Genomic DNA, 27,941 nt, shown 5'->3' on the forward strand with positions numbered 1-27,941 from the left:
AAAAGCCCTCCCGTCCAAAAATGACAAGGCGGACAAAAGCCCTCCCGTCCAAAAATGACAAGGTGGACAAAAGCCCTCCCGTCCAAAAATGACAAGGCGGACAAAAGCCCTCCCGTGAAAATTACAGGGCGGACAAAAGCCCTCCCGTGAAAATTACAGGGCGGACAAAAGCCCTCCCGTAACATAAATATATAATTATGTATGTTAAATACCTGCTTCTTTGTTTTTCTTTCCAATATTTTTAAACTGTAAAGTAGGCAGATATATTTGTTGTTGATATTGTTGATATTTTCAATTTGGTCTTATGCCGTATCGGAACATTCCGGACATAAAATGCTAAAATCTGTAAACATTTCGGGAACATTCAACATATGAATAAGCCAACACTTTTTTTCCGTTCTTTATCTTATAACAAATTTCAAAGTTCAAATTTAGTTACAAAACGTATAGCAAGGCAAGTTATATACACTACAGTAAAGTAGCACATATAGTACGTAGCACATAGATATCCGTTCATTTATTTATCTGTCTATCTTGCCAGACGTATGCATTGTCCCATGGCAATGAGAAACTGCGCCATTGTCTTCTCTCCACTTTCATGTTGCTGGCACAAGTTTTTAACCCTCTTCTGGTGATTGGCTGTTGATTTCCTTACTCTTTTTGACTCCGGTTGACCTTCTTTGTACCTAAGAATGGTATTCCTCATATGGGAATAATCCTTTCATATTTACGTGAATTCAAATATGTTAGGGAGGGCTTTTGTCCGCCCTGTAATTTTCACGGGAGGGCTTTTGTCCGCCCTGTAATTTTCACGGGAGGGCTTTTGTCCGCCTTGTCATTTTTGGACGGGAGGGCTTTTGTCCGTTTCCCTGATATTAGAACCTTTTTTTACATATATACCACTTTATAATAGAATGTCCTTACTTTTTTTAACTGAGAAAAAAAAACGTTAATAAAATCTTATGTTACACTTATGTAGTTTGAAAGCATTTGGAACTCAATCTGTAATACATTTTTAACATCTTTGAACTCAATGTATACTTTTGTATTTCTTAAACATTGTCTGCTAAATCTAGATATTTTGAAATATTATTAAGAATTTTATTTAAAGTTCAACTCATTTTATTGTCTTTTTTATTGATGACAAAATGTTTTAAAAAAAGTGATTAAAAAAACTAAAAGAAAAACAAACGCTGTTTCAATTAATTTATGGAGCAGTACCATGCACATAATATATTGTGTGAGGATTTCCTCAGGGTGATCTAGTGAAGATTTATGGCTAAGTGACTAAATAGCTAAATGGACAGTCGAGCATTTTTTTTTATTTATTTCAATGTAAATATTAAATGAATTATAGTATTATTATGTGTTTCAAGTATGTATATTTTGTATGTATTACATATTTTTTGTCTGTTTAATATATTTTTAGTATTGTTTTTATATTATTATATTTTTTTAAGTTATTTTCTTAAAAAGGTGATACATTATAAAGGGGTTGAAAAGTCTTCGTTTATTAGGGGTTGAAAAGTCTTTGTTTAAGGTGGGGTTGAAAAGTCTTAGCACTTTTAGGGGTTGAAATGACAAAGGGTTTGAAAAGTCTTTGATTTCACAAATGACAAGGGGGTTGAAAAGTCTTGGGGTTGAAAAATCTGACAGCCCTGGTAGTGTATTGCCTAATTATTGAAAAAGAATATATTCACACAAGTTTAACATATTGTAAACTATGATATTCATATTTAATCGTCATACATATCATCAGTTGCAAAACTTGAAGCGGGAGAAGCCCGAGTAGCAAGCAGCCCATAAAGGTGGTGCGAAGGGCATTGGTGCGAAAGATAATAGTACGAACGATGCAAGATGTCTGCGCCCTTCACCTAAGAGTTACACAACATAGAAATCGGACAAAAAAGTTATAGAACAGTTAAGAACAGAATTTGATTTCTCTAGTCATTTGAATTTGGTAAGAAAGATAGTACAGCATAATTATATAGATGCTTTATTTGAACAATATCAGACTTAGTGGCGAGTTGGTAACTGATGAATGATGTAAATAAAAGTTTACATAATTCGGACGTTTCCCTGTAACCCCACAACAAACAGCTTTTCAATATATTCCGAATCATATCAAGAAATTCATAACCTTATTTTTTCTTTCAATTTTACTAATAGTATGTATGATCATAATATCTTTAAAAAAGGAACCCTACCTATAATAGTTTGTTGTGAAGCATGAAAACTTCTTTCCTGTCTACACTAGTCATTCTAAAATGCCGTCCAGGCTTTTTTTTAATGATGGTTAGCCTGGACCGTCCAGGCTTTTTTTTTAATGATGGCTAACCATCATTAAAAAAAAAGCCTGGACGGCATTTTAGAATGACTACTGTCTACACCACAGGAATTTGACTCAGTGTTTGGTCAAAAATGTAATATTAAGTTATTATATGACCAAAAACAGACAAAAAACAACAATTTTGGACAAAAACCTGGACACTTATACTATCAACAGAGAAAGGACCGGCACTCCAGACGTGCCCAAAATCGGGTATGTCACTTTTGATCTCAGTTTTCTTTTTCACTACCATCGGAATCTAAACATTCTGTACATTTTTGAAAATCCCTATCCATAACCTTTGTAATGATATACAACACTTGACACTTCTTTCGGAAATAAAAAAGAAATCGAGCAAACAATCATTCCTGTCAGTGCGATTTTCCCAGGTCGGAAAAGTTTATAGAACCCAATGTCAAACAGTGTTGTTTGTATAATGCATCAGTAAAAACCAACCTTTCTTGTGTTTATCATCCAAACTCTGTGAAAACAACTTTCCGCTAATTACTTTCTGTCAATAGCGGCCATTTATGTTTGCAAGCGCCTGGCTGATGGCCTTGAAGTTGACCTTGTTTTCGATTGGATTTTCGCTGGGCCCGACCAATCGAAAACAAGGATAACTTTCAGGCCATAGGCCAGGCGCTTGCGCTTTGGGCACGTCCGGAGTGCGGGTCCTTTCTCTATTGATAGTATACTGTGAAATCATTAATGTTTGTGGGGCATTAATGTTCGTGGTTTTCGTGGGTTGGGTCATCCACGAATTCAAGATCCCACGAAATAAAGACCCTTTATTCACTTTTCCAATTGCCATGTTATGTACATACATTAGTTTATTCGTACCAGAGGCCGCAGTATACAGCGTAAATATCCGTCTCACTGTATATCTTACTATAATTGTTTTGTTAATATATTATATCTGCCCAAATTATAAACCAAATATTTAAATGTGTTTTTATGAACCAAATGACAGAAGCACGTGCCTAAACGTGTGCTGTTTATGAAAATTTCCAGGTTTACAAGATGTGATTGATGAGTGTCGGTTTTCGATTTTTTTTAATGAAATAATTAATCGATTACATTGGAGGCTACTGAGCACCCAACGTGACAATGTACAAAACAGCGTGTTCATTATACTTATTAAACCAAAAGTGTGAATAAATATTGAAATGATTTGATATGAAATAAGATGATATTCAAAAGGGATTGAATTTGTTAACATCAGCTATATTTTGGGATTGCTTAGTCAAATATACGGACCTTCTCGGTGTTTTCACAGTTTGCAAAATTCTTAATTGGCATTCAATGGCTTCGATTATCCGTATTTATGATCAGGGTACATCTTCTTTTATGACCTTAATTTCCAATTAAATCGATAATTGACATGAGTATATGCACTAATTGGCAGGTCGTACCACTATAGCGAGTGTCATAAACCGAGTGACGTAGAAGACGGAAATCATGGGCCAGCGCGTGGAGATAATGCAGGCGATCTAGGACGATGGCAGTTTCTTTTTTTTTTCAAAAATGAAAAACCACGAATTCAAGTACCCACGAAATTGTAAATTTTCGGCAAACCACGAAATTTCATGCCAACGAATATAAATGATTTCACAGTTAGTGACCAGGTCTTTGTCCGAAATTGTTGTTTTTTGTCAGTTTTTAGCTCGACTATTCGAAGAATAGGTGGGCTATACTACTCGCCCCAGCGTCGGCGTCCGGTTAAAGTTTTAGGGCAAGTTGGGATTTTCACTTTAAACTCCAATACCTTTCATTCAATTGAGTAAATACTTCACACAGTTGTTCAGGGCCATCACATGATGAGGTTAGATAACTCCATATTATTCTTTACACAGATTATGGCCCCTGATTGACTATGTAACTCTGGTTAAAGTTTTAGGGCAGGTTGAGATATTTATAAATAACTTCTATACCCTTTGTCCAATTGACTTAATACTTCACACAATTGTTCAGGACCATCACACAATGAGGTTACATAACTCAATATTATCCTTAATACAAGTTATGGCCCCTGATTGACTTAGGTAAAAGTTTATGGGTAGGTTGGGATTTTCACTTAAAACTCCAATACCATTCATTCAAATGACTTAATACTTCACACAGTTTTTCAGAGCCATCACATAATGAGGTTAGATAACTCCATATTATCTTTTATACAAATTATGGCCCTTGATTTACTATTGGACTTAGGTTAAAGTTTTAGGGCAGGTTGGGATATTTATTAATAACTTCTATAACCTTCATTCAATTGACTTAATACTTCACACAATTGTTCAGGACCATCACCCAATGAGGTTACATAACTCCATATCCTTAATACAAGTTATGGCCCCTGATTGTCTTAGGTTAAAGTTTTAGGCAAGTAAAAGTTAAGAGCAAGTTGGGATTTTAATAAAAAAAACTTCTATACCTTTCATTCAATGCACTTAATAAAATTCAAAATTATTTACGACCATCTTACAACAAGAAACATAACTCCATTTTAACCCTAAATACAAATTATGTCCCTTGAATATATATATATATATATTTATTTTTTTATTTCTATTGACAGGCACATTTTGACATTCTTAACCAGTTTTTTTACCAAGGGAAAACAAGGAGGGCTATACTATTTGGCCATGGAATTTTTTTTTATTTTTTTTTTAATTTCTTTTGAAAGGCATATTTGTATATTCTTTACCACATTTTCATAATGGGAAATCAAGTTATTTGAATGACTTGCGTCATTTTTGGGGTGGTGGGAGGACAGCATCAAAGTCACCTTATGTATTGAATAATTTTAGATAGGTTTGACATAAATAGACCAAACTTGGTAATTATGTCTCCCCCTCTCTGGGGGAGACATATTGTTTTTGCCCTGTCCGTCAGTCCGGTAGTCCGTCAGTCCGTACGTCACACTTCGTTTCCGATCGATAACTGGAAAACCGCATGACCTAGGATCACCAAACTTGGTAGGGAGGTTGGTCGTGAGGTGTAGAGGATCCCTATTGTTTTTGGGGTCACTAGGTCAAAGGTCAAGGTCGCGGCGACCCCCAATATAAAAAACATTTCTGCTCAAAATCTTGAGAACGGTTTGACCTAGGTTCACCAAACTTGGTAGGGAGGTTGGTCATGAGGTGTAGAAGATCCCTATTGTTTTTGGGGTCACTAGGTCAAAGGTCAAGGTCGCGGCGACCCCCAATGTAAAAAACATTTCCGCTCAATATCTTGAGAATGGTTTGACCTAGGTTCACCAAACTTGGTAGGGAGGTTGGTCATGAGGTGTAGAGGATCCCTATTGTTTTTGGGGTCACTAGGTCAAAGGTCAAGGTCGCGGCGACCCCCAATATAAAAAACATTTCTGCTCAAAATCTTGAGAACGGTTTGACCTAGGTTCACCAAACTTGGTAGGGAGGTTGGTCATGAGGTGTAGAAGATCCCTATTGTTTTTGGGGTCACTAGGTCAAAGGTCAAGGTCGCGGCGACCCCCAATGTAAAAAACATTTCCGCTCAATATCTTGAGAATGGTTTGACCTAGGTTCACCAAACTTGGTAGGGAGGAAGTACAAATTTCATGTCCATCATTGATTATTTCTCACCTACGACCACACAATGGGGGAGACATGCGCTTTTTCAAAAAAGCAATCTCTAGTTTTACATTGTTATTGTATTCTCTTCTAAGTCGAAGTCGAGCACGCTGTCTTACGACGGCTCTTGTTGGTCATATAATGACTCAATATATCATTTTTGACCAAACACTGAGTCAAATTCCTGTGTTGATAGTATAAGTGACCAGGTCTTTGTCCGAAATTGTTGTTTTTTGTCAGTTTTTGGTCATATAATGACTTAATATATCATTTTTGACCAAACACTGAGTCAAATTCCCGTGGTCTACACCACGAAAATCTCTAAATAGGAAGGCACTGACCCGAGCTACAGATAAGGGTTGAAAGGGAAATAAATATGCTTTAAAATACTACGATATAAAATTAACTCATAGTATAATTATAAGATAATACTGTTTACATCAGCACTATATATAAAGAAAAAGAAGACATTGTGAAATGTTTATAAACTTTACTTAGCACATGCACTTCAGTTAATTCATATAGCACGGAGCAAAATAATAAAATAATTAAACTTTATTTTTCATGAAATATTTCCAGCAACACACTCCTGTCACAACAATTTTTGGACTTATTCATCAACATGGTCTTTGATGGTTCAAAAAAGCTATAGAAAGTGTGTTCATTGAATTTTATGCTCACAAAATTGTGGATGCTTTTTAACAGCACCGTCAACCGTTATCTGAGGTTTTTGAAAAAAAAATCCAGGTAATATAGATCTCATCTGGGGATGGGTTGGCATGTATTAGTAATCGGTAAACAATTTGTATGAAGTATCTTTGGTTAATGTGTCAACATCTGTACAAGTTCACAATTTATTAATTCTATATCGAAAATCAATGATTTTGTGGACAGAAAATCATGGTTTTTCACCCTTTAATTTATTCTATACAGGGCACAACTCCCAAAAACTCATTTTTTGTAAGATAATTCTAAAAAAAATATGCTTAATGTTGACAAAAGGATGTCAAACCAGATTAGTGTTTGTAGTATGAACAGAATGAGAAATAAAAACAAAGTAATATCCTACCAGTAAATTGATTGGTATTACCTTGGACAAGTTAAGGTCAACCATATGAAAACATAATGTCGGAAGGTTACATTATGTTTAAAATGAAGACTTTAAACCAAGATAACTGTTCTTTTTCGCCAACATTTTTAATTAAACAAAAGGCAGTCTATGCCGCTTAAAGATACCAGCCTTCGTTTTATTATCAAAATTGGATTAGTCGATTTGTTTCCTCAAACATATCAACCAATCTGCTTCCAAACTAATGTTTTGACAGTGCTACATCAGGTTTTGTGAAATGGTTTGTCGAAGCGTTTTCAGGAACTAAACTCCCCCCAAAATACAAAACAAAGTGAGAGGCCTTGTAGATGGGCAAGCAAGGTGTGACATTATTCCCCCATCGCAGACCTTATAACAAAAAACAACAACAACTAAACAATAAGAGCAAAAATAAGGACCAAAGAACAACATGATAGGCGCAATACGGGGCAGTTCCAAGGAGTATAGCCAACAGTATTTTGATTTTAAGGCTGCACTCTCACAGATTGAACGTTTTGACAGCTTTTTAAAACAGTTTAAGCCATAAAACATTAATTTTGGAACGGAAATATGAAAATCTATGATCTGTTTATTTTTTAAAGCAATCTTATATCATTCGTTAGCAGATATTTACGCCAAAAATTGCTCATTCCAAGTAAAAAAATAAAAAAAGTTGTAAAAATGGTATATCTGAGAGTGCAGCTTTAAGCAATATGATAAAATTATGAAATAGAAATAAATGACCTATTTTATTTGCAAACCTGTTTCTCTTCATGCTTATCAGGGCAAATCACAATTACAAAATTACCTTCACCTTTTGTGTTAAAATTTTGCTTATTTGCCATGTGTTTGAAATTAAATCTTTTCATGCTTTCAGAAATAGATCCGAGGAGAAGACATATAGAGGACAACTGTTTAGGTTTCAAAATGATCATAAATTTAACGAAGACTTTTCAACATATAGCCAGCAGGCCTGGAACACAGAAACTTATGTTTCGAAACATTTCAAACTTAGTAAGAACAACTTTACAACAAAAGAGTAAATTAAGTACATTATGTCAGCCAAAGACCAGATGCTGGCAAAGACCAGGAAGTGGGATGGAAATATGGGTGCAGAGATGGGGCTCCAATGTTTTGTGTGTTCGCCTGGCATCTGGTCGACCCAAGAAGGCCATGAGTAACATTGATGCTCTCATATATGCAATCTCCCTGGTCATAGTCTGGTGCGGTATGGGCTATGTAGGAGTGCCGTTCTACAAGGCGTTTTGTAGTGTAAGTTTATTTATTGTTGACAATTTATTGCTTAAAATATATTGTTAATCTAGGATTTAAACTGTATGCTGTAAATGGGCAATGGTTAATGCAGAGTGCATATAATAGTTATGAATACACAGTAAATAATTTCACTGTGCACAAAATGCACAAACACCAGGGCATTTTTAAAAATCTTGTTGGTACATTGTTTCATATTGTACTGAGCAGTATCAGGCATTTGGTTCATTAATTATTCCCTGCAGAAAGGCGAAAGGGTTGCACTAATGCACCAGTCAATTGTAATCTTATTTAAAATTGATAGTTTTAATACCATTGGTCTTCATGCATCCATGTTGGATTTTCATTTTTTTCAGCAATTTGGGTTTGGTGTGACCCCAGACACCCTGAGAGGACACAATCGAGAGAAGGTGGAACACATGGAGCGTGGGGACCGTGTTCTGAGTGTTGGTTTCTCTGCCGATAAAGATGCTGCTTTTCGATGGAACTTCAAACCTCAGCAGACACGTATGAACGTAAGCTTGATGAACATTATAAAAACTATTTGGAAGTTTGCTTGTCGTCATGTAGCTTTATGGTAAACATCCATTTTTAGCTCACTTAGTTTCTAAAAGAAAATTCTGGCTATTGTGATAGCCTTAGCGTTATCTCCAGATAGGTTGCATAATTGCATAAAAACATTTTAAAAATTACGAAAAACGCACTGGAGTTTAAACCTTTGTGTATCAAAACACATTGTATTTAGTCAAAATGGCATGCTTTTCAGTGAATAAGGTATTAATTGATCGAATCTTGAAGAGTAGAAACTATCTAATTCAAGGCAGCATTTATATCACTTTGCAAAAGTTCTATTCAACTTTAAAAGGGAGGTCACTGTGAAGACATTTTTTTCATATTATACAGTCATCAAACTTAGACTTTTGAATTCATATACTATTGCTTGGCATCAAATAAAAAAGTTTTCATACTCCATTCAAGAAGTAATGCTGCACTCTCCTCAGAACTTTTTAAGGCCACACCAAATTAATGTTTCGTTCCTCGTATTTTTGCCAAAAGAAATTGGAGCAAGCGAGCGAAAAACAAATAAAAATAACAATTTTGTCAGTTTTCATAAAACCTAGAGCAAGCGAAGAGTGAAATTTTTTTTTCCTGATAATCAATATAGATATGAAAGATTTTTATTTTAAAATTGCCCTTAAACCCATTTGAATGCAATCTTGAACTGACCCTCAAGTAGACATTGGGAAAATGTCCGAATACATACCATTTATTCATCCGTTTTTAATATACGCATTATATGAATAAACCCAATTTCTAATATAAATAAAACATATTTTAAGTATGACTATCAATCATTGTAAAAAAAATAATGCTGCTTCTAGGAAAAAGTTTAAAACTACTTATATAAATCTAACAGAATCTTTTTAACATCTAAGGCATGTGCTTATCGAAATGAAAAGGACAAGGGTATGTTCAGAGTACTTTTATGGTCAGTGAGATGTTTTTATAATCCTGGATTATACTGTGAAAGAAAATAGAAATTAAGGTGATAAACTTAGGTTAGGCTTACCTAATTTTTGTTCTTTCTGGACCATTATGCGATGGTAATGTGTACGTAGTATGTGCATCCGTGCGTCTGTAAACAATTGCTTGTGAACACGATACAGTCTTCAGTTTTGATTGTATCTCGATGAAACTTGTACAGTATTTAGATATCCATTAGAGCTAGGTTCCTTTCAAAAACCAGCCAGATCCGCCCATAAATGCCTAGATTATGGGCCATGAAAGTTTTAATGAAATGCTTTCTATTTTTAGCCAGGTCTGCACGAGCGAATACTATTTTTAGCCAAGTTTACATGTACATGTAAATTCAAGTCTAGAGTTAAGGGAGACAATTTGCAAGTCTAGGATTTTGAGAGACAATTTGCTTTTTGCTTCTGCAGTTGATTTTGTGAATTACTCTGCCTTGTTCTTGTTGAAAGCCCATAGGCCATTTTTAGGCTTTAAGTTCTGTAGTTTGCGCATTCATCTTAACAAAATTGGTTGTGAATGTTTAAGTTATGCACCTGGTGTCATTACTGGCCACACCCAGGGTTCACAGGTTTGGTAAACATAAATCTGGAAAGGTTTGAAAATCTTTTTGTGTGTTCGTGCATCCATCTCAGCACAATTGATTGTGAATGTTTGTTCAAATTGATCAATGTTGTCCTAGGATGCCCTTGACTTTGACCTTTTGACCAACTTTTTTTAACTATTAAAACTACAGAAATTTTTACTATGAGTACAGTTTTGAAAGCATTTTTTTTTGTCAGATGACTTTTACTTGGCACATATTAAAATAGTTCATGCAACTAATCTGCTTACAATACTTTCTGGGCTCAGATGTTGAACGTGCTACGTTTTCAGGTAAACCAAACACAAAACATAAAGTATATGTCTGTTGCCTTTTACCCATACATACATGCTCTGGATTGATATGACCACAAAAGCCATGCCAGTAGAGCATAGGCCCTTTTGGGCCTCTTGTTTTGTCAGAATGTGGTACAAAAACACATAAAATAGCATAAAACACTTAAAAAGGCGTAGAAAAATTATAATTGATTATTTTTCAGCCTTTAAACAATTTAATGCCACAAAAAATCTGGTGATTGAAATTACGGAGCGGGCGCACACATTTTTTTTTACGTTTCCAAAAAAATAGGAGTGGTAAAATTATAACAAAATCTAAATTTCATGGAAAAACTTTCAAAGTATCTCACAGCACATTATGTCTAGGCACAAAAATTACATTACTGTTGTATTACAGCTGGTACCAGGAGAGACAGCCCTTGCCTTCTACACAGCACAAAACCCAACAGACAAACCCATCATTGGGATTTCCACTTACAGTATATACCCGTACAAAGCTGCCCAGTACTTCAATAAGATACAGGTATGGGTGCTTACTTCTGTCTCAAAAAGTGAAATTCAATTTAAACAAATTATTTAGTAACTCTTTATGATAGTTTAGCTCAGGCCTTTTCCAAAACACAGAAACTCTGTTACCACAGTAAACCTTTCATTCAGTGGTATATTTTGAAGACCAAAAGTAAAGGGTTTAATGTGTTTTTAAAGAATCATGTCAAATATTGTTAACCTTTTATGCCACATGAAAAAAAATGAAGTATTGATTTTTCTTTGATTTCAGTGTTTCTGTTTTGAGGAGCAGATTTTGAACCCTCATGAAAAGGTGGGTGAATGGCTTTGTTGCAAACATGCAGGGACATTACTCACGCTTTAAAGTTATAAAAATGTTACCAATTACTTCCCTTTGGATAGAATGTGTATGGAATAGTAATACCGTAATGTAATTTTCATTTTTAGCCCCAATTTCTCAAAACTTCTTAATCCTTAAGAAGCTTATTCGGATAAAAACAGCATGGAGCGTGGTAAAACATAGCAATAAAACAAGTATAACATATATAAATTAGTTCATTATTTTAATTGATTGCAATGTGAAATTCCGGTCTTGATTTTTAAATAATTTATTTATAAATAACATCCGAATTTTGTTACAGTAGAAAGGCAGTCTCTATTTTAAAACTCAAATTTAGGGAAACAAGACATGTATTAATTTCCTATGTCAAAACTCAATGGATTTCGCTGTTTTTCTTCCTTTCTTCATTCAGAATCACCTGTTTAATACAAGTTAAATGAACTATTATTATTTATATAACTACCTTAATGTTTCGATCTATGTATTGATATCCATAGGAAATGAAATGCAATACTGTTCAACAAGTAACAAAGAAGTTACAAATGATCATTATGTTAGTCATAATCAATGCACAAGTTTATACCTTGATTTGGCTCGTTTACAGATGATTTTGTTTTATCTATACTTATGTACTTTTTTTACCTTAAGTTATATAATATTATATTAGATCTTTTATCTAATTTTAAAAAGAGTGATTTGACTGAGTTGCCTTTTTCCCTAAAAGTATGTCTCAACAAACTTAAAAGCAAATGTGTATGTCTTGGATTTAAAACTTAATGCAAAAGAAGGAGACAAATTTGAAATAAAAATAAATAGTAAGATATTGTCAATATAAACACATTAATTGATAGTCCCTTTTTTAAGACTAACAGAAAATATATGTATGTATATTATGTATAATTACATGAACGAAAAAAAGACATTTGGAGGTTTAAAATAGTCTATTTAAATGTCACATTGTTATCAAACAAATACAAACAAAAATGCTTAATCTGAGCAACATTGAGAAAATGTCAGTATTTCGGCTTTACTTATTAGTCTTAAGATTTTATCAGTTATGAGGAACACATTTTGCCATTATTGGATTAATTGCGTAGAAAATATGGTTATTACTCTACTGTTGATATGTGCGATTGTCAGAGGTCATGGCCGACGGTCAACTGATATGCCCTGCCCTATCCGGACAATGATTGGTCAGTTGGGTAGTGTCCGGCTTTGACTGACAGGCCGCATCATGTTATTTAACTGAAGTACAGTCTGATAAAATATTTAATCATTATCGATAGATTTTAGAAGAATGTATTGTTAGTGGTAAGAAAACATTTGATGCACAAGAGCAGGAAATAATTTCAGAAGATTCAGAATGGTGAGAAAATAATGGATATGAAAACAAAGAGAGAAGAAACAGTACAAGTAGAATGATAACAATGAGAGTAGAAACAATTGGAATGATGACAATGAGAGTAGAAACCATTGGAATGACGACAATGAGAGTAGAAACCATTGGTATGACAATAATGAGAGAAGAAACAATGGGAATGATGACAATGAGAGTAGAAACTATTTTGTTGCATAGTGGACGTGTGTTTCCGGTCATGTGACCAGTGCTGGAAAAACCCATCTTACATACCCCATGTAAGATGAGTCACGCGCAACAACGCGCCACTTCTTATTTCATTTATTGTATGGTTTATGAAAAATATATTATGCCATTTCATTAAAGCGCAATCAAATATATACGTTTGCAAGTTTTTTAATTAAAATCGAAAAATAATTAATCGTAAAAACGCTAATTTAGTTATTTAAAATTACTGCGCTCTATGACGTCAGTAAGCAACGTCACATGCGCTTTTTGGTGTAATTGTACAAAAGTTCGTTTTCTACTTCATATTTTACACAAATTGAAAAATGTAGATAATAGGCTTGCCGAGTTACCGGCCACGCAGCGTCCCCGAGGGTCGGATTTATCGATCCGGACCGGAAAAACATGATTGATATTTTTTCTTGCATATCTGATATGCAAGAAAAAATATCAATCACGTTTTTCCGGTCCGGATCGATAAATCCGACCCTCGGGACGCTGCGTGGCCGGTAACTCGGCAAGCCTCATTACGCACGTGCCCTCGGGTCGGATTTTTCTATCCGTACCGGAAACACATGATAGATACTTATAGGAATGACGACAATGAGAGTAGAAACTATTGGAATGATGACAATGAGAGTAGAAACCATTGGAATGACGACAATGAGAGTAGAAACCATTGGAATGACAATAATGAGAGAAGAAACAATGGGAATGATGACAATGAGAGTAGAAACTATTGGGAATTACAACAATGAGAGTAGAAACTATTGGAATGACGTCAATGAGAGTAGAAACTATTGGAATGACAACAATGAGAGTAGAAACCATTAGAATGACGACAATGAGAGTAGAAACTATTGGAATGATGACAATGAGAGTAGAAACTATTGGAATGACGACAATGAGAGTAGAAACTATTGGAATGATGACAATGAGAGTAGAAACTATTGGAATGACGACAATGAGAGTAGAAACCATTGGAATGACGACAATGAGAGTAGAAACCATTGGAATGACAATAATGAGAGAAGAAACAATGGGAATGATGACTAGGTGAATAGAAACAATTAGGAATTGCAACAATGAGAGTAGAAACAATGGGAATGACGTCAATGAGAGTAGAAACTTTTGGAATGACAACAATGAGAGTAGAAACCATTAGAATGACGACAATGAGAGTAGAAACTATTGGAATGATGACAATGAGAGTAGAAACTATTGGAATGACGATAATGAGAGTAGAAACTATTGGTATGATAATAATGAGAAAAGAAACAATGGGAATGATGACTAGGGGAATAGAAACAATTAGGAATTGCAACAATGAGAGTAGAAACAATGGGAATGACGACAATGAGAGTAGAAACAATGGGAATGCAGACAATGAGAGTAGAAATTATTTTCAAATGATGAAACAATATAAAAAATAATTAATAGAAATAAACTTTTGTTACTTATGTCTAGCAGATAAACAATGGCAGGGTATTGACCATTAATTATTAGACTCTAGTGTATCTATACATTTGTCTAAGATATATAGTTCGTCTGAACTGTAAGTCTAATGTTATCAGCATGGCATCTTTTATTTATTCAATGCATTTTTTAAATGTTAATGAATATCATTAACACCAAGGAAGATATTCAACTTTGGAATATATTACCCAGCTGTTCAATCAGATTATGTAATGTTAAAATGCATTACATTTCTGGTGGTGCAAATATGCCCCAGGTAGTAAATATACCCACATGTGCAAATAAGCCTCAGGGTTATTTTTATGAAGACTTTAATGTTGAAAAGTACATTATAAATTTTTAACAAATATTACCTATATTTTGTCATCTGTAGTTAACATGACCCTTATTTGCTTGTGATATAATGTTGCATTAATTTAAAAAGATAAAAATCTATGTCTTTTCCAAAAAAGGAGTAATCTTGTCATGAAACTAGATGAGAATCAAGTATGTCTTTAAAGTTGATAACTTCCAAAGTATATAAGAGTGGTAGCTTTTAGTTAATTGTATTCGAATGTTTAGTAATCCATTCAGATAGAAATAAGATTCTCAAAGATGGACTTAACAGCCAAACTTTGAATCAAATTTTAAAAACTATATCAGACATAAACATGGTAGTTCAAACATTTATTTAAACATTCCAAAATATTTTAAGAATTGATAATATTCTATTTCCTTCTTGATATTGTTTTATTTTTTCAATTATTTACTATAGAACCTGCAAAAATTAAAGGTTGCAAATGTTGCCTTTAAATAACAATAAATATGAGAGGGTGTTAACTTATTATTCAACTTCTTAATTATTTCACTCTTGATAATTATAGGTCTTATTTCTTTCCTGAAACCAGAAAATGAAATCTCATAAGACATTTGTATTAAGACATGCTTAACAATTGTCAAGGTGATCATAGCTAACTTTCTGTTAAATTTCTTGAAAGCTATGAATGTTTCCTGTATATTAATGAGAGGGAACTGGGCTCTTTGCTTTCACAAGCACTCAAATTAACGAAGCATGTAACAATATATTAGAAATATAATCCAAAGTTTCATGATTTGCACATGTTGTGTAACTGTTGTCATGGCAACCTTTTTACCAGATGTCTCTCATGTTTTATGATGAAATAGCTTTTCACATACTGGTAGCACCCTGAGGAACATGAACTGCAGGGCGTACCTCAAGTGTTTTAAACTGTATGCCTGTGCCCTTGAGCGAGGTGTCAACATGTCAAGGTCTTTCTTTATTTTGGTCTGAGTATGTGATATGGGTAGGAGGACATGTCCCTGTCGTAGGAATTTTTTAAAATACAGTTATAATGGAACCATTTTTAAAGCATTCTGGACGCTAAACCTCATTCAAATCATGTCAAACTTAATTAAAAAGTTAAAGAACTTAAAAAGAATTTAAAACACTTGCCATTTCGCAGAAACATAAATTTATCTGTATGCTGGGCGTCCTGGATTATGTCTAGACACGCCACTGAGCTGTCCTACCTGTGCTTGATTCTCTATTTTGTTAGGGTAAAAAATAATGTTTTAAGTTAATTGGTTTCTCAATAAAAGTTTACTACTTTTTTATAAATTATCATTATTTTTAAAACTGTTTCTAAAAAGGCATGCTTTATTGCGCACCAGATGTATTTTAAGAAGCTCATATCATTCAATCATTTGACTGCCATCTCTATGTCAGCTACTCATGTGTGGAGGATTACCCAATCAAATGATGATCAACATAATATTAATCACCGTTAAAGTGATTTCTCATGTTTTAACAGTCTGTTACGTGCTTAAAGCAGCATGTGTTCTGTTTTAATGCATTTAGAAAAGTTGACAATGGGCCTGGGTTGCTTTGTCTGAATCTTTCCATTGTAAAGCATCATTAGAACAAACTCATGGCACCATCTTATTAGCAGTACAACATATGAGACAGAGTTTAAATAATATTCTCAATCGAAACAATCAGAGGTTTTCCTTATTATGCCCCCCTTCGAAGAAGAGGGGGTATATTGCTTTGCACATGTTGGTCCGTCGGTAGGTTGGTCAGTCTGTCGGTAGACCAAAGCTTGTCAGGGTGATAACTCGATAATTCCTGGACCTATTGAAAGCAAACTTGACATGAAGGTTTGACCCATTTTGATTTTTGGGGTCATAGGGACAAATATCAAGGTCACACTGACCTTTGATTGAGAAAAATTATCAAAGCTTGTCCGAGTTATAACTCAACAATGCTTGCACCATGGCCATCAAACTTGAAATTAACTGGGCCTGACCAGTAGATGACCGCTATTGAGTATAGGGATCATCAGTTGAAGGTCAAGGACACAGTGACCTTGTATGCTAAAAGGTTGTTCAAAAGATAAATTGACAATGCCTGCACTCATGGCCCTCAAACATGACTTGGAGGTTGGGCCTGACCAGTAGATGACCTTTAATGATTTCAGGTGTCATCGGGTCAAGGTCACAATGACCTTGAACACAAACTCAACAATTCCAGGACCTATGGTCATCAAACTTGACCTGAAGATTGGGCCTGACCAGTTGATAACCCCTATTGATTTAGGGGTTATCAGGTCAAAGGTCAAGGTCACAGTGACCTTTAACTTGAAAAGGTTGTCAAAGCATGTCCAAGTGATAACTTATTAATGCCTGGATCTATGGTAATCAAACTTGACATTGGGGCTTGGCATAATCAGTAGATGACCCCTATTGATTGAAGGGGTCATTGGATCAAAGGTCAAGGTCACATTGACCTTGAATGCTATAAGGGTGTCAAGTGATAACTGGACAATTCCTGCACCCATGGCCCTCAAACTTGACTTGGAGGTTGAGCCTCACCAGTAGGTGACCTATGGTCACCAAAGTTTACAAGATGGTTGGGCCTGACAAGTAGATGACCCCTATTGATTTAAGGACTCAAAAAACAAGGTCACAATGACCTTTAATATGAAAAGGTTGACAAAGCTTGTCCAACTGATAACTCAACACTGCCTGGACCTATGATCATCAAACATTACATTTAGGTTGGGCCTGACCAGGAGATGATCCCTATCAATTAAATGGGTCATCAGGGCAAAGATCAAGGTCACAGTGACCTCAAACGCAAAATTATTTTGTCTGTTTCATTATGTAAGCAACAATGCTTGCAGTCTTGCACCCATTGCCCTCAATATTGAACTTAAGATGGGGGTGGGGTGACCAGTAGATGACCCGTTTAAATTTTGAGGTCAATGAGTCAAAAGTCAAGGTCACAATTTGAGGATACATGTTTATCTGCAAATATTAGTCATCATCCGAACATGATTAAAAACTGTTCATACTTTCCTCACACTTAAAATGATCATGATCTTAAAACTGCCTCAAAGGCATCCAATTGCAATGACAAATCAGCTGTCCTTTCGGTCCATGCTTATTTCATTTAAGAGTTAACAATTAGTCCAGATATGTTTTAGTGCAAACTTAGAGACTTAAAATGTTTCAAATCCAGGAGTTTAAATAGTTGAAAGGCATGAACCTATAGCACACATGTAGCAAGTTCTTTGTTTGAAATAAATATTTAATATTCACAATTTTATGCATTTCTTTTGCTATTTTCACAATTCTAAGGGCGCTGCTCCCATTCAAGTGGTAGAAAAAACACTGTCATAATTATGCAGTATTTATGATTTAAAGTTTGTTATTAGCAATACACTCAATCTCTAAAGGGTGATACTAGGATGATTCATCATGTACTCTAAGCCATTAACCTCTCTTATCTCAGATGATTATGGTGATTTCTGAGATTATTTTCTTTCACTCATTCCAATGCCAAAAGCTCTGCCTATGATTGATCATTCAATGCCAGAATTTTAGCTTGTTGCATATTTTTGGCTTTTATATAAATGGGGATTTAAATATTATGGAAAAAAGATATTTTATTCTAGATATTATTTACTCCAAAGGGAAAGATAGGTAGATGGTATTTTCATTATATACATTCTTCATGAACAACATTATTGTATGTAACTTTAGAAGTATACTGTATTGTCAGTTCATTTTATTTCTTTTAAATAGTAAAGTTAAGTGATTGATCTATTTTTAGCTCACCTGAGCACGAGGTGCTCAAGGTGAGCTATTGTGATCGCCCTGTGTCCCTCCTCCGTCGTGGTCGGTCGTCAGAATGTATCCCTCAATAAAATCTTCGACGAGTTCGATATTGGGTCATCTGGGGTTAAAAACTAGGTCACCAGGTCAAATTCAAGGAAAAGCTTGTTAACACTATAGAGGTCACATTTATGACTGTATCTTCAGGAAACTTGGTCAGAATGTTAATATTAATGATCTCTAGGTCAAGTTCGAATCTGGGTCATGTGCGGTCAAAAACTAGGTCACCAGGTCAAATCATAGGAAAAGGATGTTAACACTCTAGAGGCCACATTTATGACCATATGTTCATGGAACTTGATCATAATGTTATTCTTGATGATCTTTAGGTAGAGTTTGACACTGGGTAATCAGAGGTCAAAAACCAGGTCACTAGGTCAAATCATAGAAAAACTAGTTTACATTCTCTCTTTAATCCCCATGAAACTATGTCAGAATGTTTGTGTTTATGAAGTCTATGTCAAGTTTGAAACAGGAACCTGAGTTCAAAAACTAGGTCACGAAGTCAAATCATAGAAAACATTGTTAAAACACTGTTGAGGCCATATTTTCTACTTTATCTATATTAAACCTGGTCAGAATGTACTTATTACAGCGAGGTAAGGTTTGCAACTGGGTCATCCGTGATATTAAAAAAATCATCTGTGATATTAAAAGAAAAAAACGGGGTCACTAGGAAGGATCAAGTAATAATTTTTTTAATTCCAGCAGGTATAAATGATTTTATTCCATACCTCATGATTATATTTGGATGTGAATGAGATGTGAAACCCAAATCTTTAGTCCTGTTTGGCACCATATAACCTGAATTGGTATGCAGTAAAGCCCATATAACCAATTCACCATCTTACTTTAACTTATATGATCTAAAGTAGCTGAAACGAAGATGATCCTTTAAAATTGTGGTCTAAGGCTGATAGGGAAGAGTTTTGTCACAATTGCCCTCGCCCTGAAAACACTTATTTCCCACTTGAATTGGATCAGGTGAGCGATACAGGGCCTTCAGTGCCCTCTTGTTTATGTTAATTAGGGGTTAAAAACATTGCTGGTCTGTCTTGGTATTGTAATAGCCTTGGTATTGTGATAGCCTTGGTATTGTGATAGTATTGGTATTGTGATAGCCTTGGTATTGTGATAGCCTTGGTATTGTGATAGCCTTGGTATTGTGATAACTGTAGTATTGTGATAGCCTTGGTATTGTGATAACCTTGGTATTGTGATAGCTTTGGTATTGTGAAAGTATTGGTATTGTGATAGCCTTGGTATTGTGATAGCCTTGGTATTGTGATAACTGTGGTATTGTGATAGCCTTGGTATTGTGATAATCTTGGTATTGTGATAGCCCTGGTATTGTGATAGCCTTGGTATTGTGATAACCTTGGTACTGTTATAACCTTGGTACTGTGATAGCCTTGGTATTGTGATAACCTTGGTATTGTGATAGCCTTGGTATTGTGATAGCCTTGGTATTGTGATAGCCTTGGTATTGTTTTAACCTTGGTATTGTTTTAACCTTGGTATTGTGATAGCCTTGGTATTGTGATGGCCCTGGTATTGTGATAGCCTTGGTACTGTGATAGCCTTGGTATTGTGATAACCTTGGTATTGTTATAGCCTTGGTATTGTGATAACCTTGGTATTTTGATAGCCTTGGTATTGTGATAGCCTTGGTATTGTGATAGCCTTGGTATTGTTTTAACCTTCGTATTGTGATAACCTTGGTATTGTGATAGCCTTGGTATTGTGATGGCCTTGGTATTGTGATAACCTTGGTATTGTTATAGCCTTGGTATTGTTATAACCTTGGTATTGTGATGGCCTTGGTATTGTGATAACCTTGGTATTGTGATAGTTTTGGTATTGTGATAACCTTGGTATTGTTATAGCCTCGGTATTGTGATAACCTTGGTATTGTGATAGCCTCGGTATTGTTATAACCTTGGTATTGTGAAAGCATTGATATTGTGATATCATTGGTATTGTTTTAACCTTGGTATTGTGATAACCTTGGTATTGTGATAGCATTGGTATTGTGATAACCTTGGTATTGTTATAGCCTTGGTATTGTGATAACCTTGGTATTGTGATAGATTGGTATTGTGATAGCCTTGGTATTGTGATAACCTTGGTATTGTGATAGCCTTGGTATTGTGATAACCTTTGTATTGTGATAGCCTTGGTATTGTTATAACCTTGGTATTGTAATAGCCTTGGTATTGTGATAGCCTTGGTATTGTGATGTTGTGAAACATTTATTCATCATGACACATGGGTTAAAAGCCATAAAGTTAAAATATCCCAGAAAATCTGAAGTGTAACTGTATTATATCAGTACTAATTAGAGGTAATTATCAGTTTCCATATGTGACAAGAGTGGGCAGTTACACCCAGTCCATCGGCTATTCCTGGGAGACAGGTTCAAGTCTGGGTCAGCAAAGGTCTCATGTTTCCTCTTCAACAAGAATGAGATATGGGCTTTGATTGCTTATAACATATACATGTATATTGTCTAACAAGAAAGTCAGACTTCAACACCATTCCTACAGCTTTTCAATTGACCCTCTGTTGTTGAATGTCTGTATTGTGTAAGCCAAAAGAAGTATTAATAAATCATATGATATTTTTTTATCTTATAGTTTTGCACTACATTCAATTTAAGCCTGAAATGCAATATGATGTCTGATTATACTTGTAATATCCAAAAGAGTTTAAATACAGTTTTATACAAAGTACATTTGCTAGTTAACACTGTCACAATAAACAAATGGTAAAAATATGTTTATAACAATATGAACTTATGTTTTATTACAATCTCTTAAAAGAGTTTCTCACATTTTTTCCATGTTGGGTTTGTGTACAGATGTTTGAACTATTTGAAAAAGCACTTTATGGCATCTTTACTGTGAAATATATCTTTTTGAAACAAATGACTGAATAGACAGAAATTCTGACAATAGTTGATTCAGTGGTCTTGAGTGATATAGTTTCCATGGAAATTGTTAATCTGCATTGTTGAAGACTTTCTTTGTCTGACATAACCAGGAAATCAATCAGTTTTGACAGAAACTCTGATGATTTGTTTATATGGTTACTGTAAACGTCCTATTAAATGCACTGGGCACATATCATTTTTAGAACCCTGCACACTAAATAAAAACCATTTTCTCCGTTCAGCAAACTTTTAAAATGCATTGCTCGGGTTGAACATTTTACTGATTTTTGGGAAGACATTTTAACCCTGCTGGGGTGAACATTTAAACAATGCTGGGGTCAACATTTTACCTGTGATGGGGGTCCACATTTTACCAGTGATGGACTTGAACATTTTACCAGTGATGGGGTTAAACATTTTACCAGTGATGGGGTCAACATTTTACCAGTGATGGACTTGAACATTTTACCAGTGATGGAGTTGACATATACCAGTGATGGGGGTCAACATTTTACCAGTGATGGGGGTCCACATTTTACCAGTGATGGACTTGAACATTTTACCAGTGATGGGGTTTAACATTTTACCAATGATGGGGTCAACATTTTACCAGTGATTGAGTTGAACATTTACCAGTGATGGACATTTTCCCAGTGCTGGGGTCAACATTTTACCAGTCATGTGTTTGAACATTTTTCTTGTGCTTGGGATGCAAACTCCTGCTGAATTTGATCTTGACTTAGGCTATGTCCCACATACAGAAGTGGGTGGCAAGTTGTTGCGTCTTGTGCTGTTGTAGCAGTTGTGGAATGTAAAGACAGTTGTGCATCCTTATAGATATCTCGGCCACTTGAAACCTCTCAACATTTCAACATGACAATTCAACCACACTTTGTCAACACAAATTCTATTTGTCTTGCTAGTATATTTTTTCTGATCTCATCAATTCTTATTTTAAGTACAACAGGATGTTGTATTTGTGTCCTGATTTTGGATTTTTATGCGAAAATATGTCAGCTAGTTGAATTTTTTTTTTATTCATTTTAATCATCACATTATTCTCGAAAATTGTCAGCCATTCAATGAGTCTGAATTTTCAAATTAGTTTCAAAATCTATACACAAAACGTCTTTTTACATTATTATTCTGCACAAATAACAATACTCTAAAAAGGAGCAGCATTGAATAGCCATGGTGACTTTGAAAGCCAAGATGCCATGATGAGATTTAAATACCCCTAATCATGTTGACATAAATGTGACATTAAAAAGCCATGGATACATTAAAGCCATGGTGACATTGAAGCCATGGTGACATTAAAGCCATGGTGACATTGAATATCATGGTAACTTTGAAGCCATGGTGACATTGAATATCATGGTGACATTGAATATCATGGTAACTTTGAAGCCATGGTGACATTAAAGCCATGGTAACATTGAATATCATGGTAACTTTGAAGCCATGGTGACATTGAAGCCATGGTGACTTTGAAGCCATGGTGACATTGAATATCATGGTAACTTTGAAGCCATGGTGACATTGAAGCTATGGTGACTTTGAAGCCATGGTGACATTGAAGCCATGGTGACATTGAATATCATGGTAACTTTGAAGCCATGGTGACATTGAAGCCATGGTGACTTTGAAGCCATGGTGACATTGAATATCATGGTAACTTTGAAGCCATGGTGACATTGAATATCATGGTAACTTTGGATAGCCATGGTGACATTGAATATCATGGTAACTTTGAAGCCATGGTGACATTGAATATCATGGTGACATTGAATATCATGGTAACTTTGAAGCCATGGTGACATTGAAGCCATGGTGACTTTGAAGCCATGGTGACATTGAATATCATGGTAACTTTGAAGCCATGGTGACATTGAAGCCATGGTGACTTTGAAGCCATGCGTGGGTGGTGACATTGGATATCATGTTAACTTTGAAGCCATGGTGACATTGAATATCATGGTAACTTTGGATAGCCATGGTGACTTTGAATAGCCATGGTGACTGAATAACGATAGTGACATTGAATAGCAAGGGTGCCATTGATTAGATATTGTGACTTTGGAGAATAGCCAATTTGCCTTTTAAATAGCCATGATGTAACTGAATAGCCATGGTGACATCCAATAGCCAATTTGACTTTGAAAAGCCATGGTGACTTTGAATAATTATGGTGACATTGATTAACCATGGTGATACCTCCCATCTAAAATTCTTGCAAAAAGCAGATGATTCTTTGCAGACACCATTTTTACTGTGCCAACAATTGATGAATCTGTCGTCTTGAATTGCATAAATCTTCTTTCTCTTTTGATGTTCTTCTTCCTTTTACAGAACCAATATGTATCTCCTGTATTTGTATGGCATTGTCATTGTGCTCTTATGAGATGTTTGCATGCCAGATGTTAAATAGAAGCAAGAAAATGGTTATAATTACGAAGAACTGAGATGACAATGCAAAGAGCTGAATTGGCATTGTGTTATGTTTGATCTCTTGTAAATAGGCATTGCAATAATACTCATTGGTCCCCTGATAACATTTAGCCCAAAAAGAGCACAATGAGGATTCAGGCTCAGACAGTATTCTTGCATGACTGTTTATTCCAGAGAAAAAAATATTCTATACATATTTCATGGAGAAATCTCAATTAATTACAAGTTTCAGATAAAACATCTTTTTATCATTGTTTTCGCTGACTCTGCTCTGGCAACATGAATAATGGATCACATCAAACTATCTATGATTTTTATGTTTTTCTGTCTAAATGTCTGTATCTGGCAGCCTGTCTTCTGATAATTGAATGATTTAATTATGCAAATTCTCATCATTTGTTTCAAATAGATGGTTTAAGTGCAATATGGGTCATGTAGAGAGAAGGGAAATCTTGAAAGCAGATATTTTATGAATCAGTAATAAAGTATTGAACCTCATGTCTGAAATGTGCCAAAAATGAAACATCCTGAGTTATTCCAAGTCAATGATTCAGTAACACATGCAAAACACACATGCAACCTCAAATGGGGCTAAAAAGTATCAGCAAAAATCAGAAAAACTGTATATAATTATATTACTTTAAACATCATTTACCTCTATTGATTTTTAAATGGCTCCAGTAAACTCCATCAAGGTATAATAAATCCCATTTCCAGCTGGAATATATTGGTACTACACAACTAAATTTGACTTTTTTCACAATCATGGCACCATTCACAAAACATTCATAGCACTCTGGTTGATACCCTACCCCCCTCCGCCCCCCCCCCCCCCCCAAAAAAAAAAAACAAAAAAAACAACAACAACAAATAAATAAATAAATAAATAAATAAATAAATAAATAAATAAAATGTTTCCCCTGGGTGCTAGAGCTTTGTCAAAAGCATTCTTGTAAGAATTCATGTATCATATACCATCAGGCAAATAAGAATAGTTAATGTAATGTGAATAATTTTAATAATTAATTTCACATTCATTGTAAAATAGACAAGATTATTCTGAACATGTTTGTATAAACAAATAGTCCTGTATTTGCAGGTGGACATGCAGGTGTTTTTCTACATTGATTTATCTGAACATGATTTCATTACATATATTGTCCACTATTTGCAGGTGGATATGCCAGTATTCTTCTACATTGACCCGGAATATGACGATGACCCGGAGCTGGAGTTTGAGAACCATATTCAGCTGTGTTACACTTTCTTTGAGGCGAAGGAAGGTCTTAATCTTCCACTCCCGGGCTTCTCCTCCCGCGGGAGCACGCCCGCCACTGGGAAACCAGCCACTGTCTCCTCCTGATAAGCCTGGGACAGCATGTGATCTGTGTATAAATACTGTTTTTGGTGAGGATGGTTGGATTTGCCAATGTCACCTTCTTATTGGTGGAAAATAAAATGTGACCTGTGAATAAATGTATATACACTGTACAGGATAGTCAGGATGGGTGTTCTCATTTGGTTTGATGCTCTGTGATAACTTTTACTGTATAAGTGTCCATGTACAATTATTGTAATCATTGGCTTTGCACACCCTTTGAAAACTCTTATTTCTCTGCAGTTATTTTTTCTCCCATAATTAATCTTACTTTACTATGTCTTTCAACAAATTTGAGACATAAATCTGTATACAGTTTGATCAAACTTCCTCATTTTGACAAATCACCATTATGAAACATGTTAATAAGCAGTTTGATACAATTGAATGACTGCTTGTGGCACATTGTAGATTATGTTAATGACAACTTTCTTCCATCCTGTTTAACAATAGGTAGTATTAATAATATATGATGCTTGCTATGGTTATAGTGTGTAATACGATATGAAATATGTCATGGGTATCAAAATAATGATATCACTGGAGGTAAATAAAGAAGGCTTTATCCTATAAGTGATGTATATCGGATGTGGCATGGTATTATTTTACATGTTACTGGATTTTATATCCAAAAAGTTTGTTTCTCAATAAAATGAACTCTTGAAATTGTTTCTTATTTTCTTAAGTTCAGTCATCTCTTTGTAATTTGGTATAAAATTGAAAGCTTTAAAAAATCGTGTAAGAAGTAAACATTGAATTTTCATATCAAATAAACTGGTTGAGGTAATGTGTCACTAAATAGGAAGCTGGTTATAGTTGGGGGCCACTAATGCTCCAGTATAATTAGGCTGTTGGACTGTCAGGCTTATGGAAAAGAGAACGGTCAATGCATTGTCATAGCCTTGACAGTGGTTTTTCATTGTCATGAAAACTTAAACTTGGCAATCACTCGTAATCATTTAAGATATTTACATTGAAAATGGCCCATGCAACAACACACATAATGCATCCTCTTTTTGTACCAAGTCCCATTACTCTGGCAATAATTGTGTCTTTATGCCCCTTTTGACTTATAAGAATGAATGAGCATTGACATTAGCTTGTTAAGGTCCAATACCTATCTATGACCTATATTCAATTAAGGAGAATCAGAGCTATTTTGCCTTCAAAAACAACAAATGATCATGTCCTACAGTCTATTGATTTCCCATAAAATTCCCAAACTAAGTCTGCCAGGCTACCATTATTTTCTTAGCTGGCTCAGACAAATTCTCCAGAGACTCAGCAGACCAAATGTATACTAAACCAAACATGAATCTTTTATAGGAATTTTGGCTTCTCAAATAGTTGGTAAAAAGTTACAACTAAAAATGCTGAATTAGGCTCCAAGAAAAACAGAATTAGGCGCCATAGGGCATAACATTCCGAATGTTTACATGGAAGCAACAGATGTAACATATTTTCGACACCCTGCTGTTGTTTTGGCAGTTAGTTGGGTTAAATAGGGGACTTGTCTGCCATTAATTGATTTGATGCCTGAAATATGCCTCAGCTGCACTGAATACTTGAATGTTAAATTACACGAATCTCTTCATTCATGTATCTCTCAGTGATGGTTTGTGTACAAAATGATATGCAATCTTTAAACATCTAACATTTGAGTTATGATATTAGATCATTGCACCATAATTGTGATGAAAAATTGCTGAAACAACAAAAGAATTTTCCATCAAAGTGCTCTTTAATAGATCAGAAATTCTTTGTCTAAGGGGTAGCTGACATGCAATATTTCCCAAGTTGCTAGCTGTTTTGTGAAATCTGTGAGGTTGCTCATGTCATAGTTTGCTGATAATTTTCATACCCCTGAGACAGCTAGGCCTTTTGAATTAAGGGAAATCAGTTGTTTTGTTGTTAGGGACCTGAGACCAATGACTCCATAATGCTGTACAAATACTCAGCATAAATTTTACTGTTTCATTATAACATCTGAATAACCTATTTTACCTAAATAACTTCTGTGGTAATCAGTTATTAGTGTTCTGGCAATCAAATATGCATAACTTGTAGTATACTAACCACTTTCACAAATCTATATCATCCATTTCCATTATTAATGTTCATCATATTGACCATGAGGTCATTGACACATATGGACTGCTCTCTTGGTTCATTGCTCATGTCTGCGATCATATACAGTCTATTGCTGTATTGGCATCTTTCACGGGCTTCATTCACCGATCTTGTGTGCTGGCAACAATTACATTAACCCTTTGCATGCTGGGTAAATTGTTGTCTGCTCAAAAATGTCGTCTGGTTTATTCTAAATTTCTTTCAATTTACTTAAAACTTTGAGGATATATTGACTGAGTGGCAAACAGCTTGTAACCCGAGTTACTCGGCGTCTGGTCTGGTTCT

The 27,941-nt window shown here is 35.0% G+C and overlaps 1 protein-coding gene across 4 annotated transcripts; it reads left to right on the forward strand.

Moving 5' to 3' along the window:
- The first annotated feature begins 1,783 nt into the window (after window positions 1-1,783).
- On the forward strand, window positions 1,784-26,192 carry LOC128225130 (cytochrome c oxidase assembly protein COX11, mitochondrial-like). Of its 4 annotated transcripts, none has more exons than XM_052935163.1 (7): window positions 1,853-1,960; window positions 2,396-2,542; window positions 7,881-8,275; window positions 8,632-8,790; window positions 11,082-11,207; window positions 11,463-11,504; window positions 25,323-26,192. In XM_052935163.1, the coding sequence occupies exons 3-7, from the start codon at window positions 7,931-7,933 to the stop codon at window positions 25,509-25,511; spliced, it is 861 nt and encodes a 286-aa protein (XP_052791123.1). In that variant the 5' UTR covers window positions 1,853-1,960; window positions 2,396-2,542; window positions 7,881-7,930; the 3' UTR covers window positions 25,512-26,192. The 4 variants fall into 4 exon arrangements, with proteins under 4 accessions (XP_052791125.1, XP_052791123.1, XP_052791124.1 ...); XM_052935166.1 differs by having other exon boundaries at window positions 1,888-1,960; window positions 2,456-2,542; XM_052935165.1 differs by lacking the exon at window positions 2,396-2,542 and having other exon boundaries at window positions 1,784-1,920.
- Window positions 26,193-27,941: the final 1,749 nt, after the last annotated feature.

Source organism: Mya arenaria, chromosome 2 (assembly GCF_026914265.1).
Source record: "Mya arenaria isolate MELC-2E11 chromosome 2, ASM2691426v1".
NCBI lineage: Eukaryota > Metazoa > Mollusca > Bivalvia > Myida > Myidae > Mya > Mya arenaria.